General features: G+C 38.8%; 1 protein-coding gene across 2 annotated transcripts in view; it reads right to left on the reverse strand.

The window, feature by feature from the left end:
- ALDH1A2 (aldehyde dehydrogenase 1 family member A2) overlaps nucleotides 1-12,940 on the reverse strand; it is a 91,643-nt gene that overhangs the window by 21,845 nt on the left and 56,858 nt on the right. For both annotated transcript variants that reach the window (XM_019504297.1, XM_019504298.1), the window contains exon 8: nucleotides 3,182-3,284. In XM_019504297.1, coding sequence (XP_019359842.1) covers nucleotides 3,182-3,284 — 103 coding nt within the window. The remainder of the gene's footprint in view (nucleotides 1-3,181; nucleotides 3,285-12,940) is intronic.

The following is a 12,940-nucleotide window of genomic DNA, read 5'->3' on the forward strand; positions in this document are numbered from 1 at the left end:
GGGGGGGGGGGGCAAGGAGGGTGCTGGGTCTCCAGCTCTCTGAGCAAATGCTCCAACCACTAGGAAACTGGGCCCAAAGGTGGGAGAGTCCTTCTGTTCCCTATCACTTTCAGCAGATGTGTGTACACTTGGGTGAGCCTATTCCATCATAGGTGGAGTTTGAATCCAGTGTTCAAGTACCAAAAGTTGCAGTTACATGGCTATATAAGTGCCACTTGGACACACATTAGACATGAAATTGGATTTGGATTGTAGAGTTAATTTTTTCTTTTGGGTATGGAAGAAATGGTCCTTATGAGCCTTTCTAAAAATTAAAAAAGGCAACCTATTATGTAGTAATGTGCTACAGCACTTCAAAGCACTGCTTAACAGTTTGGGTTTTTTTAAATAACTGGGCTTCATTTTCAGAAATCTGTATCTAACAAATGTGTTATAAAGTCATTCCATTTCCACCACAAGCTTGAAACTCCTGTTCCCTGACAGTCAGGAAAAGGCTGAAAACAGTAGTGCTTAGAACTGATTAACTGCTTTCTTTTTTGTTTCCTTAACACAGTTTTGCACCATGAAGTGCATGGTATAGTTTCGATGGGCTTGTCCTCAGTTTCTGCAAACTTAAGCTCACATTGTTCTACAAACAGAACAAATAGTGCCTTTGAAATAGCCACTGAGTTGTCTACAATTCTTAAATAATAGGTCAGTAGCTTGTATCTCAAGTTGGGTTTTGATAGTATATTTGCAGAGAGGCAAATACTTGCCTAGGTTCTTTTAGAGGTTTTTTGTATGGTGCACTGTGGAAATAACTGTCCTTTGAATTCAAATTTCCCCTATTGGATAATAAGAGTAGAGATGAGGAAGAAACTCCTGAAACACTTCTGGTAGATGAAAAGTTGTAAGTGCTTAAAAGAACAAATTGTTGATTGAATTCTCCTCTGAGTTGAGGACTGACAACAGTCCAAGGTGGTTACATTAAAATTATGGATTAATTATTATATTCATTGCTTGTATCAGGTTATCCAGCTGCAGACAGTACAATGCAGTCAATGTTTGTCTTTATGCAGACAGGTACACACGTAATTTAAAAATGGATTTAAAACCATTTTAGTTAACCAAGTGGAAAAGGTATTAGGGACATTTTCAGTCTGAGTAATTTATTTCAACTTAATTTAGAACAGTTAGGAATAGGCTGGAACTAACCCAAAAAAACTGTTCTTAAACTGAAGTAGGAATGCACCTACAGGGGTTTGCACAGGTTTAACTGTGGTGAGCCTGTGGATTTGTCTGCATGGGACAAAGTTTTGATGTAATCTAAGGTATGAGCTGAAGTAAACAGGCTAGGAACAGAAGTTACACATAAATCGGTACAGGTGATTGGACAGCAGTTCAGATCTATAATACAACAGAAGTTGAGTGCACATAAACCACTTTCTAAAATAGCCAAAACTGGCTTAAGATAAACCTGGTTGGATGTATTATCAGACTTAACTGATTTAGGTTAAATCGGTTTATTGAAATTCTGTCCCAGATCCCCTCCAGATTCAAGTTAACTCACAGTTCCCCAGCATCCCAGGATGCTTTGCACGTCCCCTGCAAACCCCACATTGCAGGGTGGGCAGGCTTGCTGTGGCCCAGACTGTCTGCTCCAGCCAAGCAGGGAGGTGTGCTCTAGTGCTCCCTGGCTTCTGGCCTGAGCCTCTGCAGGGCTGTGGCTGCATTTCCAGAATCAAAAGTGAATGTCTGTTTATGTGCTTATCAGTTCAATCTATGCACCTTACACTAACCTGTGAAGATTGAATTGATTCAGCTTCAGGCTTTTTAACTGCCTGTACTTAGCCATAAAGAGTTATTTGGATATAAGCCCCCATGGAGACACATTGGACACAAGTAAATGAACACAGGACTCTGAGACAAAAAATGGCAGAGCTTTCCTGCGCCTCAGTAGGAAACTGCTCTGCAGTAACTGGCCATATGCATGCTCTTTCTCCCAGGAAATGCAAGCAAGTGTGCACAAGGGCAGTTACCACAGAGCAGTCCTGCAAGGTACAGTGCTGCCCTTCTCTGCCACAGATGAACTTCTTGATGTGTCTGTTCCCTTATTCCAATGAGATAGCCTTTTGGGTTTTAGTGTTGTCACTTAGGAAGGGTTTAAGCTAACATTAAGAGCCTCTTATTTCTCCTTGAATACAGGGTTTTACATTTGTTAACATACAGGGCTCTACCAGACATAGGCCAGTAGAACTGGTAAAAATCTTTCCCATTTATTCAAGGCAGTGGTAGCTGAGATTTTTTAAGCTTTACCCTAATCTTTAGAGATCATAGGAGAGCTTTGAAGGCAAACTTGACTTGTAGCCTAGCCCAGATCTGCACATGACACTGCTTTCTTCTTTTCAAGCCCTATTCCCTTTGGTGGCAAAGAAACCTCTCCAAAGCTGCAAAGAGTGTTGTGAGTTTCTCATACCCTGAAACAAGAGCTCCAGGCAAGGTGTGAACTGCCCCATTCATCTTAATGGGGTGTTAACTTTGAAACCTCCTGCTTACAATTCATATGTCAACATTGTTAACTATTTAATTGCTGATCATTTTAGCAGAAACTTCCCATTTTAGCAGAAACTTCCCACAACCCTAAACTGCTGCCTGAACCTTTTTAGGTGCCAAAAAATCCCAGCTGCACACCCTTACCCAACTGCCAAAACATCCATCTTGCCATGACAATTTGTAATGCACAGGTTTGAAATGCCAAAAATAAAAAAATGAAGGAGCAATGTAAGGTAATATTTAGTATTACATGCAGAACAAAAGGAGTACTGCACTGACGATATTATCTACTGTCAGACTTCGTTCAGTAAACCCTTCTATCTTTTAAGTTTCCTGTAGCTGTCACTGACCGTCCAGTTCTAGAGTACTGGATCACCCAAATTAAGACCAGAGTAGCAGGGCATTGATTATGATTCATGGTTGGCTCTAACCTTTGTTTTATTTTACTGTTCTCTTTGAAGCCCCACAAATAAAGTTAGCCTTTTAAAAAGTATACCCATAGGCAGTTACAGTAATGTTTAAAAATTTGGTTAGATGCAGCCTCAATGTTTACTTTGTTAGCTTCACTTTCAATGGACAGATATAGGCTGAAAAGAAAATGACAACATGCAAACATGTTTTTAAGGTAAATGTGCAAGAGCTGACTTACAATCAGCATCTGCAAAAATAATGTTTGGGCTCTTCCCTCCCAACTCCAGAGTAACTCTCTTCAAATTACTCCTTCCAGCTGCTTCTTGGATCAGCTTCCCAACCTGAAAGGAAATGGAGAAACATTTTTACAGACAATGCAGTCATACAGTTAGTACAACAGTCAGCTATGGACATCAGTGGAACACAGCTATTAAATAATCTAGCAAGTTCTTGAAATCCAAAAAGATTCACATAATAGACAAACTTCCCAAGTCTTCCCAGAATGAGAGTGGACAAAGCTTAATGTAAACATGTCAGAAGGAGTTACCCTTTAATATCTGCTGAAATGATTTAGGGGTGTCTTCTGGACTTTTGGGGGCGTTATCTTCTAGACTGACAAGTTCTACGGAGATTTGAGGTAAAATCTAAAATCTGTGTAACCAGAGTTACTTCTTTAAAAATATTTGGAGCATGTATTACATATAAAACATGTGCAAGGGATTAACACAAGGCTTGGCTTTATAACTTTTGGTTTGATACTGAAAAAAACAAATGACATAACATGTACAGCAAGTGCAGCACTTATTAGGTAAGCATACCTAAGTAATAAGTGCTATCATACTCCTTTTATATGGAGCTTGTAATTTGATCACTGCAGTTCTAATTATTATAATCTATGCTAAATATGGAATTTTTTCAGACTGTAATCCAAATACATTCTTAGAAGGACATAAATCCTCCTCAATGGGTGCATCTACACAAGACGCTAAATGTGCAGTAGATTAATTCTACTGTGCATTAGCATGTCAAGCCAAAAGCTGTGCTATTGCACTAATGCTCAGTAGAAATAGTCTACTGCATATTAGGATCACTAAAAAGGTGTACAGTGGCGCTACTGCGCAGTAGCGTGGTTAGTGTGCATCGGGTTAGTACCTGTTGTTACAGGTACTAAGGTTAATGTGCAGTAACTATGGTTCATTAATGCACATGTAGATGCACCCAGTATTCAGTTTTGAGTATCCAAAGGATTAAATTGATTTACCAGTAAAATTATAAAACAGAGAATACCACATCATCACAAAATCAGCACCATTGGATATAGGGTTAGTAGCCAATAGAAGATGGAGAAGAACACTGGATAGGACAAGATGATGGAAATATACCAGCATTTTAGGCCTGGCTCCATGGGACAGTTGGGGTGGTTAGGGTGCAAGTTAAATGTGGTTTAAAAGTAACTTCACTTTTCCTTAACTGTAGGAAAACTAAAGGAGAATGCAGACCCTAGTGGAAATTAGAGCAGCCCCAGGACTGCAACAAAAGAGGCCATATGAAAAATCAGTAAAATGTGGAAGCAGTCTGACCATATTCATGTTCTGCCAGCCATTTTCAAAGCATCTCCAAGATCCAGTCCATTGTTCTTTTCCCTAGGATAAGTGATTACTTTCCTGAATTTGTATTAGCAGTTTAACTTTTATCTGTACTTTATACTATAGGATCTAGCTATTTGGATCTCCCTGTATTAAACTCAAATTCATTGGCCCAGGTGATGCTGACTCACAGCACTAAGGGGTTAATGGAAGGAAACTGAACTCCTACAGAATTAAAGTCAGTCTGCTGGAGAAAGTTAGGTCAGCAATGGAGTAATCATAAAGCAAGTGAAACAGAACCCAGGGCCCCCACTAGAAAAAACAAAGCAAAAGCCCACAGGATAATTAAGGAATTGTCAACCAGGCCACATAACTCTGTGATTAACTGTGTATATGGTGATACCACTAACAAGTTTAATGGGAGGTTTTCTGAATTAAAAAAAAAAATAAATTAACTTTCGCCTCTTTTCTTTACCTCTGTAATGATGAAATGGAGTGTTGACATTATCATGAAATTCCTTACATATCCCCTTAATTGGAGCTGATTTTACTGCTACATTTGACTGACAACCAGGCATGCACCAAAAAAAAAATGAAATCCCCTCCCCAACATTTAACGCACCACTTAAAAATTCCAACGTCTCTCAAACGGTTCTGAAATTTACATTTGAAAATCAACAAGGGCATTGTGTTTACAGCCAGTGCTGGCCCACATCATTCTGCAACCTCAGGGCTTGAAACCTCCCTCTCTCAAAGAATGATAATTATTTCTACTAAAAAAAATCAAAATACAAACAAGATGTGGAACATAAGGTCTGTCTTTTCCCCACCTTTTCTGCTTTTATTGCAGATCTTTGTGATTATGTAAATAAAGATAAATGAACTCTACAAAACAAATAACTACAAAATGTTACAGGTGCTGGAGAAAATTATCTGAATTTGCAAATCTGTTGTCTATGATCTTGTTCAGTGGTTCTCAACCTTTATAGACTCAGGCATCTCTTGACAATTCTTAGTTTTCACTCATTTCTTGACTATGGAACACAATTTCTCGGTTACAAAGAACTCAGAAAGATGGGTTAGAATGTTTTTGATATTATGGATTCCTATTTGAAATCTCTGGATTTATCCTGTGAATCATGCGTAGGTGTTCACATGCCTAGTAATACTAATGCTGCATGTCACCCTTAAGAGAATCTTGTGGCACCTTGGGATGCCACATCATCCTTGGGTGAGAATCACTGATCTTGTTATATATACTAAGGTCATTGATGGTGTGTCAAGTAGAAGCTTGAGAGACAGGTTTGATTCACTGTTAATGCTGTAAATAAATGCACACTTCAGTATGGGGGAGCTCGAAGCAGCTTAGCACATGGCATGTTGCTCCTGAAGACAAGAACTCTGTTCAGTGTACTCCGATTGTGCTCTGTAAACTTACAGGAAGGTTTTAGGGAGGGTACTGGAGCTGCGATAATTTATTGGGAAAAGGAGCCTTTTTCATTTTTGTCCTCATCCACAATGAGAGCCAGTTACAAAGGGATAAGTGATAGCGTTCCAGTCCGTTCATACTTCCTGTGGTGTCTCTCAGCTCTATCTGTGAACTCCCAACAGGCAGTGCAGCTTAGCTAGGGAACACTGGAAAAGAGGACTCCCCCACAGATAATGGAGTTGTGCTGATTAATCAGCAGGAATGTTGGCATAGAAAACCTTGACTCCCCATCCTTGTTTTGAATAGGCTGCAAGATTGATATCAGAAGTATCCCTGGATAACTTGTGCAATACCATAACCCCGTAAACTGCACGGAGGGTGTGGGTAGATGTAATTTGGCCCATCTCAAAGAAAACTATTTGTTATATAGAACAATAAAGAAAGAAAGAAAATAATAAAAAAGGAAATAAAACCACCCACGGCTATACAGGGCACCTCTATTCAATGAAGCTACTTGAAGAGCAGCCCCTTAAGGATTCAGTTTATTAAACTGATTGCAGTTTCCTTTGTATTAGTTTAATAACTGAGAGGGTGTTTGCTTGCTTGTTTTAGGAAGAAATTCATTCTGTCCCATTTTAAATAGCATCTGCAAAACATTTTAGAAAGAAATGTCGAACTTCATCTACCTTCTTTTAGAATGTAGTAACCTTTTGCACCCATTACTTTTATTTTCATATTTATGTTCTTTCTGATGCCAGACAGCAATGGAGATGCTAACATGGCAGAAGAGAAGCAACTTTTGCCATCATTTCTAATCTTGAAAGCTCACAAAATAAGAAATAAAACAAACTAAGAAGCACATGAGATTCATTCTCTAATTCTAAACAGTGCTTCTGACTTTCAGCTGTACCTCTGTCCTGAACCTTTATATCTTCAGAACACAGAATGTATAGTAGGATACACCTGAATCAAAAGGATCAGCATCCCTTCTGCACAGTAGATGATTCACCTGCATGTCCTTCTGTTTGTGCAATATTGTCTGCACGGGGAAACTTAGTTAATGAGAAGCTATTATGAGTAATAAATTCACGGAGAGGCTACTGATTTTGTTCACGTTCTAGGAAATACTAGATAAGTGAGCTAGACAGGGGATCATTGGGACCGAGAGCCAGATTGCATTATTGGGAATGTGCACAGGGCTGCTCTAAACTGTGAACTCCGGAAATTTGTAGGTCTGGGCACCAGGGGTGAGGCTTGTTTCTCAGTAGTGTTCCAGAGCTCACGTACAAGGTCTTCTAGACATACCCTAAACCTCCTTGGGGCTACTGTGAAAGAAGCTGAACTGGAATAGCATGAGCTCTGAGTTGTAGGAGGTTGGTTAGTGATCTGAGAATCAGGAATAAAATTCTCTCTCCAGAATAGCCCTTTCACTTGGGAGACAAAAGAATGCTGTACATATTTTGGACAAAAACCTTTTAAACCAAGATTCTACTTTCTCTGTGTAAAAATTTCTATTCCTGATTGTATCCAGAATCATTCTGTAAAACCTTGTATTTCCACGCGATACACTCAAGTTGCTTAGTGACCTAAGGTGTTGTCCCTGGGCAGCAAAGATTAGTGAACTTCAAAATCAAAAAGTGGAGAAAGGTAACTTTCTCTGGCAGCCTGATGCCCATTTCTAGGAACAACACTGATCACAGCTCAGCCAGTAGTGCTTCAAACACAACTACATAGCAGAACATAGCTCCAGCAGGAAAAAAGGAATCCCAGAAAGAAAGCATTGGAAGTATCCCAAGTGGCAAGCAGGGTTTATTAGGAACTTGGGTAAAATCTTGGCCCCACTGAGGTCTATCGTCAACCTCCAAGATATAGACGGGGCCAGGGTTCCACCTTTTGCATTCTGGTGTTAAGGAAGTGAACGTGTTCTGTATTTCAGGCAAGGACTGGAATGACAGCCTGGTGACAATTCCTTAGGTCTAGGAAGCACAAACATCCCAGCAGAATGATAAGCAACAAAAATCATCACTACGCATGCTAAATCATGAATGAGTGAGTTATGATATACCCTTCACAAAATCTCCTCACTTTAACTTTGGCTTTTCAGTGATGTGACTAACAGACCTCTTGAAACATGGCATGAAGCCTTTAAAATTCTTCCTGTTAATGGAAGAGAAGCCAAGATGTAATTCTACATAACAGCCAAAAACAAAGAGGTTTTATGATACAAGAGAGCTGACACAACTCATTACTCATGCAGTAGATAGACATGCTGTCTATATCATGCAACATGACATTCATCTCACAGGAAATGAAAGAAGAATCCTGCTGAGTAAATTAGAATCAGTGGTAATACAGCTGTTAGCTACAAACATTTGTTTGGCATGAATCAATCTTGACTCTCCTGTAGTTTGCTTTGATGGTCTCTCTAGTATCTTGTTGACTAATGATGAGATCATGGTTTGTTAATCTAACTGCATAAGGAAAACATTCTGCCAAGCAAAATGCAGGCCACTTTGCTGGGTTTTATTGAAGTTGTTTATAGACCTTGTGTTTATACAGGCATCCAAACCATTTATTGAATATTTATTTGGCTTATTTATGTACAAAACTGCATGAACGTAGAACTGAATCCTATCTTGAATCAGAGTTACTCTGTCTGCCTTTTATAGTGAGTTTTAGCTTTAAGAAAATGGAAAACAGCCGCCTAAAATACATTTCATGTTGGCCACTGCTTCAAATGTTCTGTATGTTATCTGTGATTCTCATCTTCAGAGCTTGTAGCAACTGGATGGAGTTGCAAATCACTTCACATTTGGAGGTAACACATTTGCTTTCTAACAGGAATTATTGGTACACAATAAACATTTGTGGAGCAAACTGCTGGGCAGTATGTCGAAAAATGTAAATTGATATCCAGATCTTTCCCCTGGTGATGCATTCTTAATGTATTATTGTTCTCCTTTCTACTAAGGAATGAAAGTAGAATACATTTAGATTTGTTCGCTAGATAGCATTAGCAGCTACATATTTTCCCCCAAATCCTGATGTTTTATAAACACAAAGCTATTGGTTAATCATGGTAATATCTCATGCTGATAACACAATTACTAGTTTAGTAAATGCAATATAAAGAATGTGACTATCAACCTGGCCTCAACTTTTCCCCCCATTTTGAATCTACAGTATTCTGGTTGTAAATAGTTATAATCTAATATTTTAATGTAGTGAAAAGTCCTTTTCTGACTGGGACTTTGGGAGACCTTGTATGGTTCTACTAGGAAGAACGTACTGTATTTAGTTTATTATGGAAGCTAAAAAGCCAGAGAAAATTAGATGATCCTAACTGTCCAGTCATCTCATGAAGTGTTGCCAGCTCTCATAATTGTCTCACAAGTCTCCTGCTATCTGTTGATTTATTACGACCCATGCACCTGGATTCATGTGGCTAGGGGAGAATCCCAGTTTAATTTTATTTTTTAAGTAGCTAGCTCTTTTGGTTGCAAATCAATCCATCATCGAACCCTTGAAAATGTGATTCCAAAATGGCTCCGAACCAGAAAAACAAATAAAAAGAATCCTAACTATGTTAGGAATTAGAAACAATCTCACATGCTTCAAGTCCATTCATGATTTTTGGCACCTGACTTGTGATTTTACAACACTTAGGATGTTGATAACTGAATAACGATAGCTAGTCACATTATACCAGAGGGTTGTCTCTTCTCTACAATGAGAGACATTACAGGTTCTCTGTGGATTTCTTTTGGTGCATTTCATCACAGTTAATTTATTGCAGGAGCAAAACTACAGATGAAAAATTCCACTTGCAAAAAGTGAGGCGACCTCTATACATCACGCACAACATTTCAAAATGCTTCTAGATATTTATTTGCTTTAAACAAATGGTTTAAAAACAGCTGGTGATTTAAAGTTCAGATATTTTTAATGTATACATCTTGCTGTTTTCAACCACAGTCTCCTAAATTTATACATACCATATGCACACAAATGTTATCTAGTTGTCCAACTATTGAATAAAGTGTGAATAAAGTGCACAATAAAATGTTAGTTAGTTTTCCAACTGTTGAATAAAATGTTCAGATTCCTGTTTGTGCAAAACACTTGCTTAATCACTTTTTGGTGGCTGCAAAAATCAGAGTCCATAATTAAGTGCATACAGGATGGCATATCTGTAAAGCTACCCTAAGAGTTTTCCTTCTCTTCTGAGATTTCTATCCTTTATTAGAGAAGGATTCTTCAGAAAATTAGAAGATACTCAGAAGTAGAAGAAACACCTGTTGGCCTTTGTAATAAGTATGAATTGCTGTCCCCTCACAAGGATTTATGTGGTGATGAAACAATGGCTGAAGTTCATTTAGATGAGAAAGAATAGAATGGTTTGATCATTCCCTAATTAACACATAACATTTAAAGATGAAAAAAATAGTAAATGTGCCAGGTAAGCAGCTTTCAGTCCTGTTATCGGGGTACAAAATGGGGCGTGGACAGGGCACTGTTTCAAAAGTACCAAGGAGAACTATGTTCAAAGCTGTGGCAATCTTTCAGCCCCTTTCTGTGAGTTCAGGTGAATGAAGCTCTAAAAGATATTGAGTTAGAGCTGGCCAAAAAAATCCAGGTTTCACTGTTCTGAGCTTCACAGAATTAAATTTCATTTTCCTGGCCCACTGTCATCTGGAGTTTGTTTTTGTGCATCAGGGAACTGAAGTGACTACTGCACATGAGAATTCATTCCTGACCCTCACTATTACTCTTATATTATTTGATGGTGAGCTATAGGAGGACAAATATGAAGACATTGCTTGCCCTAAAGGTCTGGCTGTTTAATGGCAGACATGGATGCAGTGGAAAATTGAGGGCTTGAGCTAATATATCTATAAATAATCTTACACATGTGGTCAGTCCTTGTGACTCTCATGGAAGAATTTGATATTTAAAAGAGACTTGAATGGAGAGAAGTTAGTGGGATGGTAAGCAAATCAAGAAGTGGGTGGCATGGAAAAACACAGTGAAGTAGGCATGAGAAGCAAATAGGAGTGTGAAATCCTGAAATCAATGGAAAAACTCCCATAAGCTCTAATAGGGCATATTCACCAAGAACTGGCATCAGTGTCAGAAGACAAAGGCTAAGGGACAATATAGTTGAAGATAGACTCTGTGATGAGGCAAAAAGAGTTTCAAAAGGCTTTGAAAAGAATTATAAGACATTAAAAAAAGTATGTGGTATTTGAAAGGGAGACAATGGATGGCAGCAAATAGGTATTAGCAAAGTCATATCATCTGGTGAGAAAGACTGTTCAGCGGTAGAATTGTGCCTGACTGAAGGGTGCAGAGGGTGTCCAAGAGACTGAAGGGGACAAGATAGCAGGAATTAAGAAGAATGTGAGCAAGGCCAGGTTCAGGAAAAATAATTAGATAAGAATAGACTAACTTGTTAAAAATTTCTCCACCAAACAAACTGCTGAAGAATATAAACCAATGTAAACTGAGAAGGCATCAGACCTGCTGATACCTAAAGAGTTAATGGCAAAATGCTCCATGTCTTGATCTTGATTTTTTTTTCAGTGCAGCAGCTCTCAACATGTGGTTCAGAGAACACTAGTTGTCTACAGTACCTTTCCTAATGAGCCGCAGAATGAACCACTTTGAGAATCAGGCACTGGGGGATTGAGAGAGGAGGTGATCCATTGACAGATATTTCTCTTACGAAGTGGCTTGTGGGATAAAAGGGCTGAAGAACTACTGTTTTGGTGTGCATGAGGCAAGCTATGAAAGCCAGGGGACCACAGAAAGAGTTGGGATGGACAGTGACAACTGAAAGAAAAATATGTTTTTTATATGCTCATTTTTCAAATTTTCCTCAGGGCTGGGAAGATGAAAGGGAACCTGGGCTTTTGACCCACGGCATATTTTTAATAAGTCTGAAAGTGCATAAAGTCTGAAAGAGAAATAGAGAAGAAATGGGGAGTGCAGACCAATCTACAAAACGTTCACAAGCTTAGCCTTGAGCTGGGCTTAGTCTGATTTAAGCCTAACATTCAAGCCTAAGTCAAATGCATTGTAGCACATTCTGCTTGGTCTATCTCCTTTCTACTCTAAATTTAACTCTCTTTTTAGGTATATATCTCCCTTCTACATCCTGTGAAAGGCACAAACATGGTAGCAAAAACTTACATCTTCTGGTTATAAAGCCAGTAAGGGTGCCAGCCTGGCAAAGAGAGGAGACAAAACCAGCAGTTTGTAGGATCTACAGATGGCCACCTTATATATACTGGCCCTTCCACATGACTGCACTAGGGAGGATCAATGTACAGTGACATACTCTTATGTCTCTCAACCTTTGTCCTCTCCTGGCAAGTCAGGCCACCCACCCCAATTTGCACAGAGCACTGTGTGTGCAATATGGCATGTTTCCATTATCGATATGTATGCTCACTTGCTTTCTTTTCCATTTGATTAACATGGCTTTACTCCTCTTCACTCTATGCTGCAGAAGGGAGCAAGTTGTAAAATGGGGAACCAGGACTGAACTTGCCTCAGTCAACAGGCGGGGGTCGATGTTCCTTTGGAATCAGTATTTGTTTTGTTGCTGCTGTGATGAATGATAATTACACATGCTTATTGGGAGAACAGGGGCTTTTTATCACTCCAATCAGTTCAGATGATACTGGCTCACTCAAGTGGGAAGCAGGAAATGTATAGCTACCACTTAAGTATTATCTTGAACAGATAGGGTCAAGCTTAAGTGCTATCCTGAATCAGAGCCTGAACAAGCTCAAAATTTAAGAAAAAATATTTTCAAAATATGAGACAAAATGACTGTCACTGTATGAGCAGAGTTCATGTACTTGGTCTCTTTTACTATCATTTTCTTTGTTTTTTGTTCAATTTAAATAAAGAGGTTGAGATCTATCTATCTATCTATCTATCTATCTATATATATAGATATATATATATATATATA

Source organism: Gavialis gangeticus, unplaced genomic scaffold (genome assembly GCF_001723915.1).
Source record: "Gavialis gangeticus isolate Ggan-Ray unplaced genomic scaffold, GavGan_comp1, whole genome shotgun sequence".
Lineage (NCBI taxonomy): Eukaryota > Metazoa > Chordata > Crocodylia > Gavialidae > Gavialis > Gavialis gangeticus.